This window comes from Dermochelys coriacea, chromosome 6, assembly GCF_009764565.3.
Source record: "Dermochelys coriacea isolate rDerCor1 chromosome 6, rDerCor1.pri.v4, whole genome shotgun sequence".
NCBI classification, from domain to species: Eukaryota; Metazoa; Chordata; order Testudines; family Dermochelyidae; genus Dermochelys; species Dermochelys coriacea.
The window spans coordinates 6721674-6747682 of NC_050073.1; the positions used below are offsets into that span (position 1 = coordinate 6721674).

The following is a 26009-nucleotide window of genomic DNA, read 5'->3' on the forward strand; positions in this document are numbered from 1 at the left end:
GTCCGAGCAATCTGACTTCTGCCCCCTTGTTTGTCCGCATTATGGTACAGCCTGTAAAGATACGAGCACCTGCTATTTTCCCCACAGGATGACCCATCTCAGTCAGTGCATAGGATAGCTCCTAAGCTTCCCTTTCCATAGCCCCTGGTGCAGAGGACATGGGGGCAGAGGTATTGTGACCGTTGCTGGCTGGCACAAAGTAGAGCAACTCCCAGGCTGCTCTAACCTGGGCTGGGACAGAGAATCCTCCTTCCCCGCTCATGGGGGCTGTGGGGAAGGGGAGCCTCTAGGCTCAGACCTGGCCCGTCAAGCCCATTTCCTGTTCCCCCAGCTTGGCAGAGGGGCTGGTGATGGGGCAGCCAAATCTCCTCCCCTGTGATTTAGCAGGCAACCACTGGGGGAGCTGCAGCAGAGAAGGGACAGCTACAGCTCGGTGCGCTCCCATAGCTGGGGGAGGCAGCGCCCGCTCCCTGGGACGGGGCTGATCCAAACACTTTGGAGACACCGTCCCAGTGAGGCACATCTTCAGTTCCTCTCCTAATGCCCCTGTCCTAATTAATACAGCCACCCCCCAGGGCCATCCCAGCTTCCCCTTCGCCTGCCCTCCACAGAGAGCCTGGACCGGGCACCCTGGCTTAGCTGGAAAGCTCCCTCTCCCCTGCCTGCCATGGACAGTCCCACGTCCTCTGCCCTCTCACTCACACTCGGACGGCCTTCTGGAGGTTCCCGCTCTCGAATCTGGATTCAAAGAGCAGGGTGGTGTCCTCTGGACCTTCCAAGCTGATGGCGGATGACGTAATGGGCCCTCGCACGCCTCCAACGCGGGAGCAGGTAAAATAGGAGCCTTTGGCCGCTGCCGGGAGAGGAGATGCCCTTGTCACACCTGCAGCTTGCGCTAGACCCAGCTCCCTGCGGCATGGCCCTTGTTTGGAATCCCACTCCCCTCCGATGCAGGGCGGGGAATTTGAGCACACAGCGACTCAGGCTCTGCCCCAGTACAAGGCAGGGAACCACTGTGCTGCAAGTGCCCAAAGCACCCCCCACTACTGAGCAAACACCCCACTGCAACTGAAACCCTCGCTTCCCCTGCTTCATGCTCCTCGCCCTCAGGCATTTTTCCCCTGACACACACGAGACAGCCCCCTCATTGCCTTCTCTGGGCTCCATAGGGGGCAGCCTGGAATCCCCAAGCCATGATTAGGGAGTGCCAATAATAATGACCCTAGCTTTCCATCCATAGATCTCAGAGCGCCTCACAAAGCAGGTCAGTATCACTGTCCCCATTTCACGGAGTGGGAAACCGGCACAGGGAGGTGACGTGACTTGCCCAAGGACACCCAGCAGGCCAGGGAATAGAACCCAGGTCTCCTGAGTCCCAGCCCAGTGCTCTATCTGCTATGAGACACTGCCTCTCCTGCTGATGCTCGCTGCCAGGATGAGAGTGGATGGTGGTGTGCCAGTATCACATTGGTCCCCGCTCTCAGGATTGGAGAGAGCGCAGAGGGACGGGGGCAGAGCACGGGCCTGCTGCTGCGCCCACCTCCATGGCTTGGCCTGCACGAGTAGTAGGGCAGGATCATGATCCTGGTCTGAGCATCTGCCCCATGGGCTGCAGGAAATGGGACTTACGTACCAGGCCCAGACACATCCTTGTTACGATGCGTCTCCATCTACACAGCAAAAAATACCCACGGCGGCGAGCCTAAGAGCCCGGGTCAAGTGACTTGGGTTTGTGCCATGGAGCAGTGTAGATGTTCCCGCTTGGGCTGGAGACGAGCTCCAAGACCTTCCCACTTCGCCAGGTTTCACAGCCCAGCTCCAGCCCAAGTGGGAACATCTACCCGGCTGTTTTTAGTCCCGAAGTGTGAGCCCTGCAAGCCCAAGTCAGGTGACCCAAGTTCTGAGATTCACTGCTGTGGGGCTTCTTCTTGCTGTGTCGATGTACAGTAAGAGCCCCGAGCCCCAGAGGCAGCACTGCTCCAGGATGGGCTACGTGTGGACATGACTCACTAGAGCCAGCCCCCAAAGATGGCCACACTTAGGCTTGGTCCACGTTTTAAAGTTACATGGGCGTAGCTACAGCCGTCAGCAATGTGAGAAAACCACAGCCCTGCCCGACATCTGTGCCGACAACACTCCCGTGTGGACGCAACAACGCCGAGGGAAGATGGCTTCTGCTGACGCAGCTAATGTTGTTTGGGGAGGGGGTATTCCTACACTGACAGAAAAACTCCTTCTGTCAGGATAGGCTACACCTCCGCTAGGGGGTTACACAGGCATAGCTGCACTGGCATAGGCTCCAGTGTAGATATAGCCAAAGGGTATGTCCATACTGGAGCTGGAGGTGTAATTTCAACCCTGGATCACACCTCCAGCTCCAGGGTAGATGTACCCCAAGTTTCTACTGTTAGAGCAGGCATGTCACACAGGGCAGCTAAGCTGGGCACAAAAGGGTTAAGGAGAGTTCACTGGGAGGGCAGGGCTGGTTCACTGGAACTGGATGTCAAGAGTTGTGCTTGCTGAAGAAGCAGATTTCAGAGTAGCAGCCGTGTTAGTCTGTATTCGCAAAAAGAAAAGGAGTACTCACAAGTCCTTTTCTTTTTGAAGAAGCAGAGGTGGTAAAGAATACCCTACCTGCCCTTGGGAGTTATCGTGAGTACCCTAGGGGACACCTGGCTGCTGCCCAATCTCAGCCTCTCTCCTAGGGGATGGTTAGAAAACCAGTAAGAGACTTTGGCCCTGCTAACTGGAGGTTGCTGGGCAGTGACTGGTGGCCATTTCCCATCTCACAGATCCAGCAAGCTGCTTATGAGCTGAGATCTCCAGAATCTGCCTCCTGCTGCAGGACAACAGATCAGAATTCAACTCCTCAACAGAGAGACGCATCAGGCTGTGGGATCGCTCCTGTAGGGAAGGGGTGGGAGCCACATTGCCAGGAACATTTGCCGCTAGAAAACATAGCACAGGGAATAGTTCTGTATTGGGACCTCTGGGTCTTTCCCACCCCAGCGGTGATCTGGGGATGAGGTATGCTCTAGAAAAGCCAGCATTCAGTCATTTATAGAGGCCTCAACCACTGAGATCCAGCCCATTCAAGTTTTATGGTTTGATCAATGATTTCCCAATTAATGCCTGAGCAGGTCAACATTGGCTTCATTGGGCTTTGGATCTGGCCCTGGGTTATTTTCATGTCTCATGCGCTGGAGATGAGAATTGTGCAGATCTGTCACCCGAAGTGTAGAGCAAGACTTCCTGTGTGCAGCCAGAACCTCCGAGTGTTTCACATGAAAACAGGGAGCTCTCGTCCCACTCTGTGTCGGAACCGGAGAGGAAACGACAACTTACAGCCAGTGTTCTCAGAGACCAGCCAGGTGCGGCTCAGGCCTGCCCCAGAGCAGGCCTGAAAGGGGCTTTACAGACTCCTGGATTCCACGCCCAGGTTATCAGTGTTGTTAGTATATGAGCAAATACCTGGCTTTATGTGATAGACCACGGTTCCTTTCTCCTCCCCCACAATTAGTGGGGCCGGCTCATTTCCTGTGGGCTGATAGAATGGCTCCGGTTCAGACGGCACCCACTCTGAGGAGACAGGGGGAATGGTTCCAGTTATTATTGCAGGGATTTCAGATGCCCCACAGGGTAAAGAAAAGCGCTCTCCTGAAAAGAGCTTTGAAGCCCCTGTGCCATGTAGTAATAGAGCAAAAGGCATGACCCTCCCCATATGTTCATTCTCAGCAAGTGTCCTCTCTTCCACACCGACAAGCTGGGGACCCTGTGATTTTTAATAGTCCAGTGGGGGTCTGTGTTGGGAAGGAGGCCGACTGGGTAGAGTAAATCTGCTCTCAAGGGGAAGCACCTGGGCAGTGACAGAGCAGCCTGGTTTCAGACCCAGCCAGTCCCTTTTGAAGATGTGACAGTCAATCGTCCTCCACAGAGTTTTAATGCACATGCATGGAATTAAGAGAGCAGACCCACGGCCCTGCCCTGTCTGCTCGCACCTTTCCTGGGTTTCATCCCCCAGACTCACCTGTGGGAAAAGCAGGAAATGCCCATTTCAGGTCCCCCACAAGAACGGGAGACCCCAAGAGCCAACAAATACTGGCTGGAAAGTTCTGTGCAGAGAGCAACAGTTTGACTGCTGTGGAGGCAGAGAATTCTGGGTAATGCTGGGCCTTAGCCACGTCTCTCCCAAGGGCTGACCAGCCTCCCCGTGCCACAGAGCCCAGCTTAACCCAACACAAAATGATTCCTCACACAGAGGGAGAAGTAGTCTGGTTTCTAGTGCCACGATTACTCCACTAGGCCCCACTGGCTGGCTGGGAGGCAGACACAGCACTCTGACCTCTGGGCACCACATTCCCTGGCAGGAACTGAAAAACGAAGTGGAGCCAGAGGAGAGAAGCAAGAAAAAGATGAGCTGGCAAGGGGAGCTAAGCAATGCCAAAGGCAGGGGAGCGTTCGCTGGGTGGATCCATCCCGGAAAGAGGAGGATTCCGGAGAACAGGGAAGATTGAGGAGCCATGGGGCAAATGGCAGAAAGGGATGTGCTAGACTGAATGTCGGGGTGATGACAGCAAGATGCACTAGGCCATGGAACAGTCTGTCAAGAGAACTGGGGAAATCTCGATGCTGGGGACTCTAACTAGACACAACGAGAGAGAAATGAACGGCTGTCTTGGCCAAAGCACACCTGAACAGGTACAGGTTTTCAGCGAGGCTCTAGGGGGTGGAATTTTATTCTTCCTAAAGGAATTGAAGGCTTGGATGGGTGCCTTGTCGAATGAAGCCTGGCAGGTCTGTGCAATTCGCTGGGCAGGGTGTCATGGGTTAATGTTACCTGGCTGGCCATTAACACAATTGACCAGGCTCCTATGGGCTCACCATTCAAGTGTGAAACCTCACTGCAGCCTCTATCCTATTGGGGACCCTGTAATCGACCTAGGAGCTCCCAGACCTCCCCAAGAGCCCCGATCCACATGCTTATGCAACAGGTGCAATACCACTTGCCCATCCCAAGTCAGACCCCCAAAATCATGAGATTGGCTTAAAAATCATGACATTTGACAACCTCCTCCACTTGAGGCTCTTGTTATCTAACATCTGGTGTCGGTGCTGTCCAGGGTCACAGTCTAAAGCTTTTCTCTGCGACCATGAGGGCTATGAGCATCCTTTATTAAAATGGATGCTGAGCTTCTCATGCAGTCATGTAATTCCAGGATCTGGAGCTTTAGGAAACACACCATCCGTTGCAGGAGCTGGCAACATTGCTAGCGCCAGAGACCTGACAGGCTGGGGAGCTCCCAGCAGCCCCAAATGGGATGGGGCAGTGACACACACAGGGCTCCAGTTACCGATGCCCTGATGAGCTGGGGAGCTTCCAACAGCCCCACACGGGATGGGGCAGTGACACACACAGGGCTCCGGTTACCGATGTGTTGGATTTGCTCCTTGATGACTTCGCACTCCACTGGCCAGCGTGGCGCCTGCAGGGGGCCTCTCGAGGTGGGCACAGCAAAGAGACCCCGTGGCTCCCGCAGGCGTGGGACCCCAGGGCCCTCAAGGTGATTGAACAGAAGCTGTTTGCTCTTGAAAAGTGCAGCCTCCAGCATGAGAGAACCTGCAAAGAGAACAGGAGCAGGCACTAGGGACTCCGCAGTGCAGTGCATGGCTGGACGCCCCGATTTCATAGTGCACACACACAGCAGAGCCTCAGCTTTGGCACTGCTTGGAAAAGGCTTGTGCAGCAGGACACAAACACACCTGGCACCTGTATCTCAGCAGCAGCAGACTCTGCCAACCAGGTGGAGGTACAGTACCTGCCATGGCCAGCAGGCTATAGGAATAAGCACTGCCCAGCACTCCTGGGGACGCGCTGCCTAAGGCAACATAACCAGTGGACTAGGAGAACTGGTACCAGCTGCTCTTCAGTGGACACAGTGGAGAAGGCCTGGCTGTGGCTCTGTGATTCAGAGTCACCCGGCCACAGCACACACCAGAGTTGCATGGGGGCAGCCCTAGCTTGGCTACTTGCGGAAGGTCCCTCAGGGAGTGTATCCCAATGGAGGATCAAGCCCACTGGAGCATCCCTCTGCCTGCCCAGGGGACACCCTTCTCCCTTCCTAGGGCTTGTGAGAGGCTGCTGGCCTGAGTCCACGAGCCGCCTGCACCCACGGCATGCCCCGGCATACACTCAAGGCAGCAGGATTTGGCTTGCTCAGGAAACCTTAATTCTGACTCTCCTAGATGGGAAGGGCTACACTTTGCCACTGGACATTGTGAGCTCATTGATAAATGTATTATCTTCAACTGGCTCACAAAGGGTTTCTCCCCCGTAAAGCCATTGTGCTTTCTGCTTTGGGTGGCAGTAGCTCCCAGGGGCCCAGCCACGGCCCAGCACCCCATTGTGCTGGATGCTGTGCAGACACAAAACAGTCCCATGCCACAGAGCTGCGTAGACACAATACCACACTGCAGGCCAGTGGCCGGCTCCCAAGCCCAGCGCTGGGCATATTAGTAGTGTCGCCACCAAGTATCAGCTTTAATCTATTGTATTTTTAATGAAATTTCTATTAACAGGATCTTCAAAGCAGTTTTGCCTTTGGGGCATTAAGCCAGACGGCTCTCCCTGCCCCCAGTCCAGCCACAAGGTGACAGCCCGGCCAGTTCCCACTGTGGTTGCGAGGCCCTCACTGACAGGGAGGGAGTGTGAGCACGAGATGTGGGAATGATCGGGGGACAATGACGCTGTTATCAGCCCAAAGGCAATGGGCTCAAGGCATGCCATTGGGAGTGGCGAGGCCCTCCTGGCCAGAGAGCCGTCTGCAACCCACTGGCCATTTCCCCAGGGTAGGGCTGGAGGGAAGCTACTTTTGTGGGAGCAAGTGGACTTGCAGTTTAAGACAAAGATAGTGATAAACTTGCCCACTTGAAGAAGGCTCCCAGAAGAGAACCCAAGGCTAAGTCTGGTCACCTTCACTCAGGACCAGAACATGCAGCTGGAGTACAAAGTCCAACTGGATACTGCTACGTGCAAAAGATCTCTGGGAGGGACAGCGGGGCATTGCTGGCTCCAATGGCAACCCGAACAAGCCAGGTGAGTAAGGAAGTGGGCTCCTGGCTGGGTCATCCTGACAACAACTAAACCGCTGATTCCCCCCCTTTCCCTGGGCCAGTCCTGGAGAGGGCAGACAGACAGCACAGCGCAGCCAGCTGAGCAGGGGACGACACCCACTAGCACAAGCTACAGAACCCAAGAACTGTCTGTCTGCTCAGACTGCAGTTCCTGGTGGACTGCGAAGCTCCACAGGCCAGGCTGGCCACAGAACAGAGTCTTTTTCCAAGGGGGTTTCTTTTTACTTTTGGAGTCTTTTCTAGGAGGATGCCTGCAACTAACTGTTTTTACCTAACCTTCCTGCATGCGTGTGTGTGTGTGAAGTAATCACACTGTGCTGCTAAGTCCATATTAGAAAGTCATCACACCTGGATTTACCTAACTCCTAAGTAAGCTGCCCCAGATCGCACTATGCCACCCTGGCTCTGTGCAGGTGTTAACGAAAACCACTCTGCCTGAGAGGGGAAGTTGGGGGCTGGCCCCATTGCATTGACAGGAAATGGAGAGATTAGCTGTGGGGGGAGAAAGTTGAGCAAACCATTGCATTCTTAGTGCTTCAAAGAGAGGCAGCAGAATTTCTAGGGCTCAGGAGAAGGCTGCTCTACCTCGGAGAGTCAGTCTGTGTATAAAGGTTTGTGGATAAGGCTGTGTTCGGCTGGTTGCATGATGTGACTGACTGTGATCATGCAAGGATTTGATCGATTGTTGATCTCACTCTATTTTCGTGTCACAGTTATTCATTCCCACTTACACTATTAGTAGTTCCTTGATGAAGTGTTGTAGTAGCCAGGCAAGGTATTAACAAATTTCACAGGACTTTATTCTTTAAAGTGGTAACCTCTTTTCCAAGCTGCTGCTGCACCCTCAGTAGCTCTCCATCCGCCTCTTCAACTCCTCCTCCCTCCTTCCTGTTTCCTATCCTTTCAGACTCCCAACAGCCAGTGCTCCCAATTCTAATAATTACAAGCAACATCTAAACACCACATTCCCTCCTCTCTTAAGAAACTCTCCCAATTACAATAAACGTTGTTCTTACCACAGGAACAAATAGGAAACAAGACACTATACTGTTGACAGGATTATTACACTAAAAGCACTATAGAAACTACGTAACATAGTCTCTAGTCCAGACAGGTGGTCGTCTGGGTCTGACAGGCCATCTCTCAAGCCCCGGTTCCAGTGCTATGTCTTGTTGTGCTGATACTACGGTGAAGTCATCCAATGCAGACTGGGTGTTGGCATAATCTCCTCTTGGTGCATAGGCAGGTGCAGATAAGAAGCATTCCATACCCGCCCATCAGAAAGTCGATAGGTGTAAGGTCCCTTCTTCTCTATGATTTTAAGAGGAGCTGTGAATTTGGGTCCCCTTTGTGTAAAATTCCAGGTTTTCATATTCTAACAAAGGGACCACACTGAAACTTTGGTTCCTTAGCACCCTGCCGCTTGTCTGTGAAAGCCTTATATTTTGCTTGGTTCTGTTCAACTGTTTTTCTCACATCATCCTCGGTTGGGGCCTCAGGTCGTGCCTTTAACAATCCAGCAATGTTCAGTTTAGTATTCATCTGTTTCCCATGCAGTAACTCTGCGGGTGATCTTTGTGTTGTGGCATGTTGTGTAGCCGGGTGTGCTTGCAAGAAATCAGTAGTGAAGGTTATCCACAATCGCCCTTCCATTTAGCCGTTTGCAAACTCTCTTTCAAACTTCTGTTAAACTGTTCGATTTCCCCATTGGCTTGAGGGTAGTATAGGGATGACCATCTGTGTAAAATGTTCCTCTCTGCTAGAAAAGTTTCAAACTCCAGGGAAGTAAATTGACTACCATTATCTGAAACCAGTTCTTTGAGGTTACCTTCCTTGCTAAAAACTGAAGAGAGGAACTTAATTACTATAGCCCAGAAGAAGAATCTGTCCTATCTCTGGGTCTCTCCTTCTGCCCCTCCACCCCCACAAACATGATACAGTTCTGTAGTGACCTAGAATCCTATTTTCGACGTCTCTGACTCAAGGAATATTTCCAACACACCTCTGAACAACATACTAACCCACTGAGACCTTCCTACCAAGACTACAAAAAGGATTCTGGGTGGACTTCTCCTGACGGTCGAAACAACAGACTGGACTTCTAGATAGAGTGCTTCCGCCAACATGCACGGGCTGAAATTGTGGAAAAGCAGCATCACTTGCCCCATAACCTCAGCTGTGCAGAACAAAATGCCATCCACAGCCTCAGAAACAACTCTGACATCATAATCAAAAAGGCTGACAAAGGAGGGGCTGTCGTCATCATGAATAGGTTGGAATATGAACAAGAGGCTGCTAGGCAGCACTCCAACATCACTTTCTACAAGCCATTACCCTCTGATCCCACTGAGGGTTACAAAAGAAACTACAGCATTTGCTCAAGAAATTCCCTGAAAAAGCACAAGAACAAATCCGCACAGACACACCCTTGGAACTCCGACCTGGGGTATTCTATCTGCTACCCAAGATCCATAAACCTGGAAATCCTGGACGCCTCATCATCTCAGGCATTGGCACCCTGACAGCAGGATTGTCTGGCTATGTAGACTCCCTCCTCAGGCCCTACGCTACCAGCACTCCCAGCTATCTTCGAGACACTACCCACTTCCTGAGGAAACTACAATCCATCGGTGATCTTCCTGAAAACACCATCCTGGCCACTATGACTGTAGAAGCCCTCTACACCAGCATTACACACAAAGATGGACTACAAGCCGTCAGGAACAGTATTCCCAATAATGTCACAGCAAACCTGGTGGCTGAACTTTGTGACTTTGTCCTCACCCATACTATTTACATTTGGGGACAATGTATACCTTCAAATCAGTGGCACTGCGATGGGTACCCACATGGTCCCACAGTATGCCAACATTTTTATGGCTGACTTAGAACAACGCTTCCTCAGCTCTCGTCTCCTAATGCCCTACTCTACTTGCGCTACATTGATGACACCTTCATCATCTGGACCCATGGAAAAGAAGCCCTTGAGGAATTCCACCATGATTTCAACAATTTCCATCCCACCATCAACCTCAACCTGGACCAGTCCACACAAGAGATCCACTTCCTGGACACTAGGGTGCTAATAAGCGATGGTCACATAAACATCACCCTATATCGGAAATCTACTGACCGCTATTCCTACCTACATGCCTCCAGCTCTCATCCAGACCACACTACACGATCCATTGTCTACAGCCAAGCTCTACGATACAACCGCATTTGCTCCAACCCCTCAGACAGAGACAAACACCTACAAGATCTCTATCAAGCGTTCTTACAACTACAATAGCCACCTGCTGAAGTGAAGAAACAGATTGACAGAGCCAGAAGAGTACCCAGAAGTCACCTACTACAGGACAGGCCCAACAAAGAAAATAACAGAACGCCACTAGCCATCACCTTCAGCCCCCAACTAAAACCTCTCCAACACATCATCAAGGATCTACAACCTATCCTGAAGGATGACCCAACACTCTCACAGACCTTGGGAGACAGGCCAGTCCTTGCTTACAGACAGCCCCTCAACCTGAAGCAAATACTCACCAGCAATCACACACCACACAATAGAACCACTAACCCAGGAACCTATCCTTGCAACAAGCCCGTTGCCAACTCTGTCCACATATCTATTCAGGGGATACCATCATAGGGCCTAATCACATCAGCCACACTATCAGAGGCTCGTTCACCTGCACATCTACCAATGTGATATATACCATCATGTGCCAGCAATGCCACTCTGCCAGATACATTGGTCAAACTGGACAGTCTCTATGTAAAAGAATAAATGGACACAAATCAGACGTCAAGAATTATAACATTCAAAAACCAGTTGGAGAACACTTCAATCTCTTCGGTCACTCGATTACAGACCTAAAAGTGGCAATTCTTCAGCAAAAAAACTTCAAAAACAGACTCCAATGAGAGACTGCTGAATTGGAATTAATTTGCAAACTGGATACAATTAACTTAGGCTTGAATAGAGACTGGGAGTGGATGGGTCATTACACAAAGTAAAAACTATTCCCCATGCTATTTCCCCACCCACCCCCCACTGTTCCTCAGATATTCTTGGCAACGGCTGGAAATGGCCCACCTTGATTATCACTACAAAAGGTCCCCCCCAACCCCCCAGCCGCTCTCCTGCTGGTAATAGTTCACCTTAAGTGATCACTCTCCTTATAGTGTGCATGGTAACACCCATTGTTTCATGTTCTCTATGTATATAAATCTCCCCACTGTATTTTCCACTGAATGCATCTGATGAAGTAAGCTGTAGCTCACGAAAGCTTATGCTCAAATAATGTGTTAATCTCTAAGGTGCCACAAGTGCTCCTTTTATTGTAACAGAAGAGATTTGCAATGTAAGTGCTATCTCAGGCCATTTACTGAAATAGTCTATTAAGGTGATGGCATAACGACAGTCAATTGGAGCAGTATCAAAGGGTCCTACAATGTCAATCGCCATTTTTTCCCATGCAGATTCAGGAAGAGGAACAGGCTGTAATAGAGGGGTACATCACTGCTGTCTTCATGCATTTGGCATGACACAGGATTTTATGAGTGCTTCAGTTTGAGAGTCCATCCCTGGCCACCAATACGATCCCGTAGTTGTTGTTTGGTTCTGACAATTCCTTGATGAGTATCGTATGCCAGGTATATAAGTTTTGACTGTAATTCTTCTGGCACAATCTCCAGTGTGTACCTCGTAGCACACAGCCATCGAGCAAAGAAAGTTCATCCTGAACTCTAAAATAAGGCAGCAAAACTGGGTCAAGGTTTTTACGGTTACTGGGCCATCTCTTTGTCAGAAATTCCCATAGTTTTTGTTGAATTGGACACACTGAACAAGCAGCTTGAAATTGTTCTCTTATAACTACAATAAGAGTACTTGTAATAAGCGCAACTGCTACATCCTCATCCTCCAGTGGACCATCTGGTGAAGGCAAAAGCAGGTGAGAAAGGCAATCAGCTACCACATTTTGGTTTCCAGGCTTATATTCCAGTTCATAATTGAAAGAGAGTAATCTTGCAGACCATCTAGCAATACGATATCCTGCTCTTCCCAGTCCTTTAGTGGTGAGCAACGTCGTCAAAGGGCTGTGGCCTGTGCGCAACTTGAACGTGGCCCCACAGATAAGTTCTCAATTTTTCAGTAGCCCAGACACAAGCAAGTGCTTCTTTTTCGACTGTAGAATATTTTCTCTCAGCATTACTTAGTGTCCTTGAAGCAAATGCAACAGTCCTCTCTGTGTTGTCCTCATGAAGTTGTGTGAGGACAACCCCAAGTCCATAATCAGAAACATCAGTAGTTACAATTGTGGGCAATGCAGGACTGAATAGTGCAAATACTGGATTATGTACAATCAAGTCTTTCACCGTTTCGAAACTAGCTTGTGCATCCATTGCCCACACTAAAGTTGAACTTCCCTATAATAATTCTCGTAACGGTTCAATGACAGAAGCATAATTGGGAATGAATTTTGCATAGCAGGAGGTAAGACCCAAGAAGTAATGTAAGGTTTGCAAATCTGTTGTAGGAGGAGCATTTGAAATTGCCAAGATATGAGCCAGATCAGGTTTTAATCCAACCTGTGAAATTGTATGCCCCAGAAAGGAGAGATCAGTTTGTCTAAATTTGCATTTGGACCTATTGAGCATGAAGCCTGCTTTGCTGATGCAGTTTAGTACAGACTGCAGGTTATTGTCATGCTCCTCCAAAGTATTTCCAAACACTATAGTATCATCCAAATAGCACTGAACTCCATGTTGATTCTTCAAAATCAATGACATCATTTTTTGGAAGGCACCCTGCGAGACCATATGGAACACGTTTAAAACGGAATAGTCCCTCATGTGTAATAAATGCTGTGAGGTCTCTGCTATCTTCATGCAACATAACCTGGTGGTATGCGCTCTGCAAATCAAGAGTAGAAAACATCTTTGCTCCACAGAGTTCTGCAAATACTTCTTCTATGTGAGGAAGAGGATGGTTGTCAATCACAATAGCTTTATTTGGCTCCCTTAGGTCCACACAAAGGCGAATGCCTCCACCCTTCTTCTGAGTCACTACGATAGGTGAAACCCATTCCGAGGAGTTAATCTCTTCAATAATGTCCTTTTGAATAAGTTTTCTAAGTTCCTCTGAAACAGCTTCCCTGACAGAAAATGGTAAGCACAGTAATTTCTGTCGTACAGGCATCACATTATTCCGCATTTTAACTTTATGCAGAAACCCATAAGCACAGCCGAGTTTCTCCTCAACCTGATGTTGGGTCCCAGCTGAAACTGGTGTGTGTACCGCAAGAGTGCTTTGCTGAGGAAGATCAATTCGTCCATTAACTACCCTGAAATTTAAAGCAGGCAATAAATCTCTGCCAAAGATAGAAGTACCTTTGTGGACAATGTAGAACTCTGCAGTTACACCGCAATCACCAAAAGTAACTATTGCTGGCAGGCAGCCACGTACTGGAATATGGTTTTTCAAATAGCACATCAAGTGAAGCTTGGGTTCAGTAAGAGGCACATCTTTAAAGTAATGCAAATAGATGGAATCAGGTAGTATAGATACTGCTGAGCCAGTGTCCAGCAATAGCTGAATAGAGTGTGATTTGCCTGAGGGCATGGCAGAGAACGTTTACCGTCCACTTTATTGTTCTGGAATATGTGCAATACTGATTTTGCCCATGCTCAGCACATTAACATCTGGTATTATAACTGCATGTACCTGTTGATTGAACTGGCTGCTGTGACATACTTTAGCAAAATGCCCAATCTTTTTGCAATGATTGCACTGAGCTACTTTTGCTGAGCTGTCGGTGTTGCAAGCTTCCACAGGGCTATTGCCACTCGTTTCTTAACTGTGAAGGCTGCTCTCATCTTGGTATTATTGCGCCTCAGGGCAGGGGAAAGCAAGTCATAAAGTTCCATGAAAGTGCACTTACGCATGCGAAAGTTTCACAGCCACTGGGAATTGTCCCAGACCTGCAACACTATGCGGTCCCACAAGTCTGTGCTTGTTTCCCGAGCCCAGAATCGGTGTTCCACCGCATGAACCTGCCCCATTAGCACCATGATGCCCACGTTGCCAGGGCCTGTGCTTTGAGAGAAGTCTGTGTCCATGTCCTCATCACTCTCGTAACCACGCTGACATCACCTACTCACCTGGTTTCACTTTGCCAGGTTCTGGTGCTGCATATACTGCTGGATAATGTGTGTGGTGTTTAATGTGCTCCTAATTGCCAAAGTGATCTGAGCGGGCTCCATGCTTGCCGTGGTATGGCGTCTGCACAGAAAAAAGGAGCAGAACGATTGTCTGCCATTGCCCTGATGGAGGGAGGGGCAACTGATGACATGGCTTACAGGGTTGGTTTACAGGGAATTAAAATCAACAAAGGGGGTGGCTTTGCAAGAAACTGAATGGCCCCCTCAAGGATAGAACTCAAAATCTCAAGGATAGAACTCAAAACTGGGTTTAGCAGGCCGTTGATTTCACGGAAGGAGGGAGGAGAAAATGAATACAAAACAAATCTGGTCTATTTCTTGTTTTGAGCCACTTCATCTATCTTTATACATCTTGCTGGAAGCAGACTGTGCAGTACGACCGCTAGCCATCATCATCTCCTGGGTGCTTGGCAGAAGACGGTGCACTATGACTACTGGCCATCGTCTTCTGCTGGCTGCTGATTAAAAGACAGTGCACTGCCAGTAGGACTCAATCGCCATGAGACGAAACTTAAAAGGGAAATGACCTGGCTGCGTCACTCCCATGTTTGCCCAGGCGCCCCTGACCTCATCGAGGTCGGTTAAAAGAGCAGCCAGGACTACGTTGACAATGGCTACCAGTCATACTGCACTGTCTGCTGTCAAAAGGCAATAAACTGCTGCTGTGTAGCAATGCAGTACTATGTCTGCCAGCACCCAGGAGACATACGGTGACGGTTAGCTGAGCAGGCTCCATGCTTGCCATGGTATGGCGTCTGCACAGGTAACTCAAGAAAAAAGGCGCAAAACGATTGTCTGCCCTTGCTTTCACGGAAGGAGGGAGGAAGGGGGGCCTGACGATATGTACCCAGAACCACCCGTGACAATGTTTTAACCCCATCAGGCACTGGGATTTCTACCCAGAATTCAAATGGGTGGCAGAGACTGCGGGAACTGTGGGATAGCTACGCACAGTGCAACGCTCTGGAAGTCAATGGTTGCCTCAGTACTGTGGACACACTCCACCGACTACATGCACTTAAAGCATTTGTGTGGGACACACACAATCGACTGTATAAAAACGCTTTCTACAAAACCGACTTCTATAAATGCGACCTAATTTCGTAGTGTAGACATATCTTTAGTCTCATACATATGGATCCAGGCAGTAAAAGCAATTAGAGGCTCACCTGGGCTTTGTAGAAAGGGTGCAGGTGGGTTCAGAGGAAGAAGATCCATCCTCGTCGCCAAAATGTTGTAGTAGCCAGGCAAGGTATTAACAAACTTCAACAGGACTTTATTTTTTAAAGTGGAAACTTCTTTTCCAAGCTGCTGCTGCACCCTCAGTAGCTCTCCCTCCACCTCTTCAACTCCTCCCCACTCCTTCCTGTTTCCTGTCCTTTCAGACTCCCAACAGCAAGTGCTCCCAATTCTAATAATTACAAGCAACATCTAAACGCCACATGAAGCCATCAGATCTCCACTGGAATCCCCATTCGATTGCTGCATTGATGAGTGTTGCAGGGAAGTATAGCAGATTTGTTTGCTAGTTTGTATTCTCAGTAAAATTCATAAAAAGGACAGCAGATTGGTTTTCTCTCATTGAATGACTCAGAGGCCAAAACAACCTATAAAAGTATCTGAGAGACACTAACCTGCACTAGAATTAAACCCCATTACCACTACACAAGTGCTCTGGGATATACAGTAGTCATTCTTTGCCAAACCTCCTCAATAGGGTCAACAAGATTTCACAGCCTTGATCAATCTACAGGGGAAAGACAGGCAGAAAACACTGGTTCTTTATGCCCTGCCCAAGAAAGGGCCCCTGCCACTGCCCGCACCTTTGTAGATCCCCTTTATAAAGAAACCCGCACTAGAAAAGGGGACAGTGCAATACTGGGGTGAGATCTTGACCTCCCCAACTCTGGATTTTATACAATTTATTCTCCATTCTCCTGGGGCAACCATTCACCTCCCCAGCAGCCCATTAACTGGCCATTCCCCCTTAGCTCGGATAGACTCTGTGTTGCAACAACTTCCATATCTGGGGAGGTTTCTCCCTGCTCTTCAGGGGACACCAATTGCTCTTCCACAGATGCATGGTCTTGCAAAGCTTTCAAACAGCGCTAGCTCACTTGGATGTCATCTGTTCCTTTACTTAGCCAAGATGCAATCCCCTGCCAGCAGTGTGTTCTATGAAGTGATGTTCATACCTCTGGGTGAGGGTTGCTCCATGGTTCCCCAGCTAGCCCACTAACGTGGATGTTTACAGCTCACCCGTTTGCTATGGACCCAATCCTTTCCCTATGCCCCGCCCCTGCTCTCTGTTTCCAATCTAATGCAGCCCCTGAGTTGCAGACAGCAGCTGAACTGAGCCACTGGCTGTCATGGCCAAAGGAAACCCAGCTCCTCACGCTGAGTAGCTCACTCACAGATCAGCTTCTTCCTGTTGTCCTGAAGGGAATTGAGGTCCAATCCTCCGCTCTCCTGGAGGGTCTCCTGCTCCAGCAGAGAGTATGAGCTCTTTGATCTGCGCTCTCGTGACACAAGGGAGCTGCTTTCTGCAGTTTTCTCCTCATCTAGGAAGGGATGTTGCTGTTAGTGCTGGAGAACCTCCATTTCTTGGGACATTTAAAGCTAGCCTGGCCACCGTGCTGTAGGGAACAATCCAGCACTGCTCCTGGGTGGACCAGATTGCACTCAGCAGGTCTTCCAGCCTACAGCTACTCCGCTTCTGAGCACTAGGGAGAGAAGGCTAGTGGCTGTAGGATCCTCTCAGAGAGATCTCAGTCATTTAACATGAAAAGGCTAGCTAGCCACCAGGTGCCGGAGGAGGCACTCTGCCCTGCAGCTCCCTATAGGTACAGAAAGAGCCTGCAGTTACTAGATGCTTGAATACTAGCCAAGGCTCCTGGCAATATGGGAAGCTATGTGATCAGAGACTCAGTCTTGTCTCAGGAGCAGAGGACCGGGATCGGATCCCACCAGAGTGCAGACTTCGCTCCAGGGCTGCCAGCCTTCAAGCGAGACACAGTAGGGACACAGCCCACTCCACAATCACACAGGTCTGCCTGCTCCAGCACCAGCCTACCAGAGACGTTAAAGGCAAAAGGACATGCTGCACTGATCCCCTTCTAACAGCACTGTGCCTAGCCAGTATCACGCACTGCGACCCTGGGCCCTCAGCAAGCGGCCTGTTCTCCTTTGGGTGGTCTCCATACAGCGATGGGGGAGGGAAAACATTTTAAAATACAGGGAAATATCACTGTAACGGCACCTTTGTAAACTGCCTAGCTCTTCAGTTGACACTGTCCCCTTCCCACAGCTGTCCCAGCATGCGGTGCCCAGTGCAGGATGGCAGTTCTAGAGGGAAGGGGGGGAACCCAGAGGCATCCAGTGGGCTCTGATCACTGTTTGCTGACCAATGAAACATCCTGGGCCAGTGAACAGCAAGCTGCCCAACTGCTCTTACCTCTGAAGTAGCCATAGTACTGGAGATGGTGATGCATGAAGCTCTCATAGGGGTCTGCGAGCAGCTGGGGAAGGAAAGGGAAGGGTGAAGCTAGGCCCCAACACCCACAGATGCCAGCACACAGGAATTTAATGAACAAACAGGTCAGAGTGCACGTGGCCAATCACTTGTAGTCCAGCCCCCCAGTGCCCGCCCCTTTCACGTGTGCCTACCCACCCTGATGCCCCTTTTGCCCTGGGCCCCCACTGCTCCCCTCTCCTTGCTGCAGTCCCCAATGGCATGGCCCCATAGGCTGAAAGGATCCCACTCTCCCCCCTAGGCCCAGTTCAGCGGGGCTGGACTCTGCACTAACCTCAGGGTTGGCTCCTGGACTGGACTCATGACAGGCAGCGGTGACAGCTCTGACAGACACTAGGGGGAAGCACAGAAACTAGTGACCAAGAGGGCTGGAAGGGACCTGAAAGCCACCAGTCCCTGACCAATACACACCAGGCCTCCCATTCTACCCCTCTCTCCCTCACTCCATGAGGTGAAACCCAGCTCTGCATCCTTCCCTGCCCCTCACCAGCTCTCTAGACCCTGAGACACCATCCCAAACCAGGGCAGAATCCTCAGAGTGGAGGGCTGGTTCTCAGAGATGGGGCATATCTGTCAGGTTATCAAGAAACCCTCCAACCACATCACACCCCCCATGCTGCTCATCACAACCATCACCTTCCCCACCAGGCTCTGTGCTCCAGGGGCCCCAGCCCCTCCGCTCTGCACCCCCCGCACCTGCCCTATGGGGCTCCGTGAACCCAGGGCCCGTTCTGTACAGGGCTGCTCCCCCAGGCAGCTGATGGTGTGGAGCCAGGGCTGCACTGGAATCACAAGCCATGGGTCCTGAGCAGCCAGATGCATATGGAAAACAGCACAAACGGCTGTAGGGAAACACCCCTCATGCCTTGCAGCCCAGACTGCCCCCGAGCTCCCCCCGCTCTAGAGCCGAGACTGCCGCCGAGCTCCCCCCGCTCTAGAGCCGAGACTGCCCCAGAGCTCCCCCCGCTCTAGAGCCGAGACTGCCCCAGAGCTCCCCCCGCTCTGGAGCCGAGACTGCCCCCGAGCTCCCCCCGCTCTAGAGCCGAGACTGCCCCCGAGCTCCCCCCGCTCTAGAGCCGAGACTCCCCCGAGCTCCCCCCGCTCTGGAGCCGAGACTGCCGCCGAGCTCCCCCCGCTCTAGAGCCGAGACTGCCCCAGAGCTCCCCCCGCTCTGGAGCCGAGACTGCCACCGAGCTCCCCCCCTCTGGAGCCGAGACTGCCCCCGAGCTCCCCCCGCTCTGGAGCCGAGACTCCCCCGAGCTCCCCCCTTCTGGAGCCGAGACTGCCGCCGAGCTCCCCCCCCTCTAGAGCCGAGACTGCCCCAGAGCTCCCCCCGCTCTGGAGCCGAGACTGCCACCGAGCTCCCCCCGCTCTGGAGCCGAGACTGCCCCCGAGCTCCCCCCGCTCTAGAGCCGAGACTCCCCCGAGCTCCCCCCCGCTCTGGAGCCGAGACTGCCGCCGAGCTCCCCCCGCTCTAGAACCGAGACTGCCCCAGAGCTCCCCCCGCTCTGGAGCCGAGACTGCCCCAGAGCTCCCCCCGCTCTGGAGCCGAGACTGCCACCGAGCTCCCCCCTCTGGAGCCGAGACTGCCCCCGAGCTCCCCCCGCTCTGGAGCCGAGACTGCCCCCGAGCTCCCCCCCTCTAGAGCCGAGACTGCCCCCGAGCTCCCCCCTCTGGAGCCGAGACTGCCGCCGACCTCCCCCCCTCTGGAGCCGAGACTGACGCCGACCTCCCCCGCTCTGGAGCCGAGACTTCCGCCGACCTCCCCCCGCTCTGGAGCCGAGACTGCCGCCGAGTTCCCCCCCGCTCTGGAGCCGAGACTGCCCCCGAGCTCCCCCCCGCTCTAGAGCCGAGACTGCCCCCGAGCTCCCCCCGCTCTGGAGCCGAGACTGCCCCCGAGCTCCCCCCCGCTCTAGAGCCGAGACTGCCCCCGAGCTCCCCCCGCTCTAGAGCCGAGACTGCCCCCGACCTCCCCCCCTCTGGAGCCGAGACTGCCCCGAGCTCCCCCCGCTCTAGAGCCGAGACTACCCCAGAGCTCCCCCGGCTCTAGAGCCGAGACTGCCCCAGAGGTCCCCCCTCTCTGGAGCCGAGACTGCCCCCGAGCTCCCCCCGCTCTAGAGCCAAGACTGCCCCCGAGCTCCCCCCGCTCTAGAGCCGAGACTCCCCCGAGCTCCCCCCGCTCTGGAGCCGAGACTGCCGCCGAGCTCCCCCCGCTCTAGAGCCGAGACTGCCCCAGAGCTCCCCCCGCTCTGGAGCCGAGACTGCCACCGAGCTCCCCCCGCTCTGGAGCCGAGACTGCCCCCGAGCTCCCCCCGCTCTAGAGCCGAGACTCCCCCGAGCTCCCCCCGCTCTGGAGCCGAGACTCCCCCGAGCTCCCCCCGCTCTGGAGCCGAGACTGTCACCGAGCTCCCCCCGCTCTGGAGCCGAGACTGCCCCAGAGCTCCCCCGCTCTCTAGAGCCGAGACTGCCCCCAGCTCCCCCGCTCTAGAGCCGAGACTCCCCCGAGCTCCCCCCGCTCTGGAGCCGAGACTGCCGCCGAGCTCCCCCAGCTCTAGAGCCGAGACTGCCCCAGAGCTCCCCCCGCTCTGGAGCCGAGACTGCCCCCGAGCTCCCCCCGCTCTACAGCCGAGACTGCCGCCGACCTCCCCCGCTCTGGAGCCGAGACTGCCGCCGACCTCCCCCCGCTCTAGAGCCGAGACTCCCCGAGCTCCCCCCGCTCTAGCCGCGACTGCCCCCGAGCTCCCCCCCCTCTAGAGCCGAGACTGCCCCCCGAGCTCCCCCCGCTCTAGAGCCGAGACTGCCCCCGAGCTCCCCCCCGCTCTAGAGCCGAGACTGCACCCGAGCTCCCCCCGCTCTGGAGCCGAGACTCCCCCCGAGCTCCCCCCGCTCTAGAGCGCGAGACTGCCCCGAGCTCCCCCCGCTCTAGAGCCGAGACTCCCCCGAGCTCCCCCCGCTCTAGAACCAGGACCCCCCCAATCTGGAACACAGACACCCCCTCCCCGAGCTCTAGAGCCCATAACCCCCCCGCCCCCTCACCGCAGCCTCCCGCCCTGCTCTGGGCCTCCCCTCATGCCGGGACGCGGTAGCCCAGCAACGGGCAGTGGGCGTGGCTCCGGGGAAAAGCTCTCTGCTATTGGTCCATCCGGTGACCCAGTAGGAGCCAATGGCGGAGCCGGCTGAAATCGAAGCCTCCCCTCGGCGCTCCTGGGCTCGCTCAGCGCCAGCCCCGCCCCTTCCCCCTCCCCCTCCCCCTCCTACCGGCTGGCGGGGCCCGCGCCGTGGCTGTCTCTGTACGGACCGAGTCCCACAGCCCCGCCCCTGTGCGCCTGTAGAGACTGGGCCCTACAGCCCCCATCACCCTGGGACCTGCACATTTGTATACAGACCTGGTCCCACAGCCCCGCCCCTGTGCGCGTGTAGAGACTGGGCCCTATAGCCCCCATCACCCTGGGGACCTGCACATTTGTATACACCTGGTCCCACAGCCCCACAGCCCCGCCCCTGTGCGCTGTAGAGACTGGGCCCTACAGCCCCCAACACCCTGGGGACCTGCACATTTGTATACAGACCTGGTCCCACAGCCCGGCCCCTGTGCGCATGTAGAGACTGGGCCCTATAGCCCCCATCACCCTGGGGACCTGCACATTTGTATACAGACCTGGTCCCACAGCCCCGCCCCTGTGCGCCTGTAGAGACTGGGCCCTATAGCCCCCATCACCCTGGGGACCTGCACATTTGTATACAGACCTGGTCCCACAGCCCCGCCCCTTGCGCGTGTAGAGACTGGGCCCTATAGCACCCTTCACCCTGGGGATCTGCACATTTGTATCAGACCTCGTCCCACAGCCCCGCCCCCGTGCGCCTGTAGAGACTGGGCCCTATAGCCCCCATCACCCTGGGGACCTGCACATTTGTATACAGACCTGCCCACAGCCCCATAGCCCCGCCCCTGTGCACCTGTAGAGACTGGGCCCTACAGCCCCCGACACCCTGGGGACCTGCACATTTGTATACCAACCTGGTCCCATAGCCCCGCCCCTGTGCGCCTGTAGAGACTGGGCCCTATAGCCCCCATCACCCTGGGGACCTGCACATTTGTATGCAGCCCTGGTCCCACAGCCCCATACCTGTGCGCCTGTAGAGCCTGGGCCCTATAGCCCCCGTCACCCAGGGGACCTGCACATTGTATACAGACCTGGTCCCACAGCCCCCCTGTGCGCCTGTAGAGACTGGGCCCTATAGCCCCCATCACCCTGGGGACCTGCACATTTGTATACAGACCTGGTCCCACAGCCCCGCCCCTGTGCGCTGTAGAGACTGGGCCCTATAGCCCCCATCACCCTGGGGATCTGCACATTTGTATAACAGACCTCGTCCACACCCCGCCCCTGTGCGCCTGTAGAGACTGGGCCCTATAGCCCCCATCACCCTGGGGACCTGCACATTTGTATACAGACCTGGTCCCACAGCCCCGCCCCTCTGCGCCTGTAGACACTGGGCCCTATAGCCCCCATCACCCTGGGGACCTGCACATTTTATACAGACCTGGTCCCAGAGCCCCGCCCCTCTGCGCCTGTAGAGACGGGGCACTATAGCCCCCATCACCCTGGAGACCTGCACATTTGTATACAGACCTGGTCCCACAGTCCCGCCCCTGTGCGCCTGTAGAGACTGGCCCTATAGCCCCATCACCCTGGGGACCTGCACATTGTATACGGACCTGGTCCCACAGCCCCACAGCCCCACCCCTGTGCGCCTGTAGAGACTGGGCCCTATAGCCCCCATCACGCTGGGGACCTGCACATTTGTATACAGACCTGGTCCCACAGCCCCATAGCCCCACCCCTGTAGAGACTGGGCCCTATAGCCCCCGTCGCCCTGAGGACCTCCACATTTGTATATAGACCTGGTCCCACAGCCCCGCCCCTGTGAGCTGTAGAGACTGGGCCTATAGCCCCCATCACCCTGGGGACCTGCACATTTGTATACAGAACTGGTCCCACACCCACAGCCCCGCCCCTGTGCGCCTGTAGGGACTGGGCCCTATAGCCCCATCACCCTGGGGACCGCACATTTGTATACAGACCTGGTCCCACAGCCCGATAGCCCCGCCCCTGTGCGCCTGTAGAGACTGGGCCCTATAGCCCCCATCACCCTGGGGACCTGCACATTTGTATACAGACCTGGTCCCACAGCCCCGCCCCTGTGCGCCTGTAGAGACTGGGCCCTATAGCCCCCCTCACCCTGGGGACCTGCACATTTGTATACAGACCTGGTCCCACAGCCCCGCCCCTCTGCGCCTGTAGAGACGGGGCCCTATAGCCCCCTCACCCTGGGGACTGCACATTTGTATACAGACCTGGTCCCCAGTCCCGCCCCTGTGCGCCTGTAGAGACTGGACCCTATAGCCCCATCACCTAGGGACCTCACATTTGTATACAGACCTGGTCCCACAGCCCCATAGCCCACCCCTATAGAGACTGGGCCCTATAGCCCCCGTCGCCCTGAGGATCTGCACATTTGTATAGAGACCTGGTCCTCAGCCCCGCCCCTGTGCGCCAGTAAGACTGGGCCCTATAGTCCCCATCACCCTGGGGACCTGCACATTTGTATACAGACCTGGTCCCACAGCCCCGCCCTGTGCGCCTGTAGAGACTGGGCCCTATAGCCCCCATCACCCTGGGGACCTGCACATTTGTATACAGAACTGGTCCCACAGCCCCACAGCCCCGCCCCTGTGCGCCTGTAGGGACTGGGCCCTATAGCCCCCATCACCCTGGGGACCTGCACATTTGTATACAGACCTGGTCCCACACCCCGATAGCCCCGACCCTGTGCGCCTGTAGAGACTGGGCCCTATAGCCCCCATCACCCTGGGGATCTGCACATTTGTATAAAGACCTGGTCCCACAGACCCATAGTCCCGCCCCTGTGCGCCTGTAGAGACTGGGCCCTATAGCCCCCATCACCCTGGGGACCTGCACATTTGTATACAGACCTGGTCCCACAGCCCACAGCCCCGCCCCTGCGCCTGTAGAGACTGGGCCCTTAGCCCCCATCACCCAGGGGACCTGCACATTTGTATACAGACCTGGTCCCACAGCCCCATAGCCCCACCCCTGTAGAGACTGGGCCCTATAGCCCCCGTCGCCCAGAGGATCTGCACATTTGTGTATAGACCTGGTCCCTCAGCCCCGCCCCTCTGCGCCAGTAGAGACTGGGCCCTATAGCCCCCGTCACCCTGGGGACCTGCACATTGTATACAGACCTGGTCCCGCAGCCCCGCCCCTGTGCGCCTGTAGACACTGGGCCCTATAGCCCCCATCACCCTGGGGACCTGCACATTTGTATACAGGACCTGGTCCCACGCCCCGCCCCTCCGCCTGTAGAGACTGGCCCTATAGCCCCATCACCCTGGGGACCTGCACATTTGTATACAGACCTGGTCCCACAGCCCCGCCAACGTGCGCCTGTATAGACTGGGCCCTATAGCCCCCATCACCCTGGGGACCTGCACATTTGTATACAGACTTGGTCCCACAGCCCCGCCCCGCTGCGCCTGTAGAGACTGGGCACTATAGCCCCATCACCCTGGGGACCTGCACATTTGTATACAGACCTGGTCCCACAGTCCCCCCCTGTGCGCCTGTAGAGGACTGGGCCCTATAGCCCCCATCACCCTGGGGACTTGTAATTTGTATACGGACCTGGTCCCACAGCCCCGCCCCTGTGCGCCTGTAGAGACTGGGCCCTATAGCCCCCATCACCAGGGGACCTGCACATTTGTATACAGACCTGGTCCCACAGCCCCATAGCCCCTGTGCGCCTGTAGAGACTGGGCCCTATAGCCCCCGTCGCCTGAGGATCTGCACATTTGTATATAGACCTGGTCCCTCAGCCCGCCCCGGTGCGCCAGTAGAGACTGGGCCCTATAGTCCCCATCACCTGGGGACCTGCACATTTGTATACAGACCTGGTCCCACAGCCCCGCCCCTGTGCGCCTGTAGAGACTGGGCCCTACAGCCCCCATCACCCTGGGGACCTGCACATTTGTATCAGAACTGGTCCCACAGCCCCACAGCCCCGCCCCTGTGCGCCTGTAGGGACTGGGCCCTAGCCCCCATCACCCTGGGACCTGCACATTTGTATACAGACCTGGTCCCACAGCCCCGCCCCTCTTCGCCTGTAGACCTGGGCCCTATAGCCCCCATCACCTGGGACCTGCACATTTGTTATACAGACCTGGTCCCACAGCCCCACCCCTCTGCGCCTGTAGAGACGGGGCCTATAGCCCCCACACCCTGGGGACCTGCACATTTGTATACAGACCTGGTCCCACAGCCCCGCCCTGTGCGCCTGTAGAGACTGGGCCCTATAGCCCCCATCACCCTGGGGACCTGCACATTTTGTATACAGAACTGGTCCCACAGCCCCACAGCCCCCCCCTGTACGCCTCTAGGGACTGGGCCTATAGCCCCCATCACCCTGGGGACCTGCACATTTGTATACAGACCTGGTCCCACAGCCATAGCCCGTCCCTGTGCGCCTGTAGAGACTGGGCCCTATAGCCCCATCACCCTGGGGATCTACACATTTGTATACAGACCTGGTCCCACAGCCCCGCCCCTGTGCGCCTGTAGATACTGGGCCCTATAGCGCCCATCACCCTGGGACCTGCACATTTGTATACAGACCAGGTCCACAGCCCCACAGCCCCGCCTGTACGCCAGTAGAGACTGGGCCCTATAGCCCCCATCACCCAGGGGACCTGCACATTTGTATACAGACCTCCCACAGCCCCTAGCTCCACCCCTGTAGAGACTGGGCCCTACAGCCCCCGTCGCCCAGAGATCTGCACATTTGTGTATAGACCTGGTCCCTCAGCCCCCCCCTGTGCGCCAGTAGAGAACTGGGCCTATAGCCCCGTCACCCTGGGGACCTGCACATTGTATCAGACCTGGTCCCGCAGCCCCGCCCCTGTGCGCCTGTAGACACTGGGCCTATAACCCCCATCAACCTGAGGACCTGCACATTTGTATACAGACCTGTTCCCACAGCCCCGCCCCTCTTCGCTGTAGACCTGGGCCTATCCCCATCACCCTGGGGACCTGCACTTTGT

General features: G+C 54.7%; 1 protein-coding gene across 2 annotated transcripts in view; it reads right to left on the minus strand.

The window, feature by feature from the left end:
* AGBL2 (AGBL carboxypeptidase 2) overlaps positions 1-21021 on the minus strand; it is a 58200-nt gene extending 37179 nt beyond the window's left edge. For both annotated transcript variants that reach the window (XM_038405965.2, XM_043516813.1), the window contains exons 1-7: positions 20927-21021; positions 18165-18223; positions 17813-17876; positions 16773-16919; positions 5429-5617; positions 3472-3579; positions 703-853 (exon numbers count right to left, since the gene is read on the minus strand). In XM_038405965.2, the coding sequence (XP_038261893.1) occupies positions 703-853; positions 3472-3579; positions 5429-5617; positions 16773-16919; positions 17813-17849 (632 nt within the window). In that variant the 5' untranslated portion in view covers positions 17850-17876; positions 18165-18223; positions 20927-21021. The remainder of the gene's footprint in view (positions 1-702; positions 854-3471; positions 3580-5428; positions 5618-16772; positions 16920-17812; positions 17877-18164; positions 18224-20926) is intronic.
* Positions 21022-26009: the final 4988 nt, after the last annotated feature.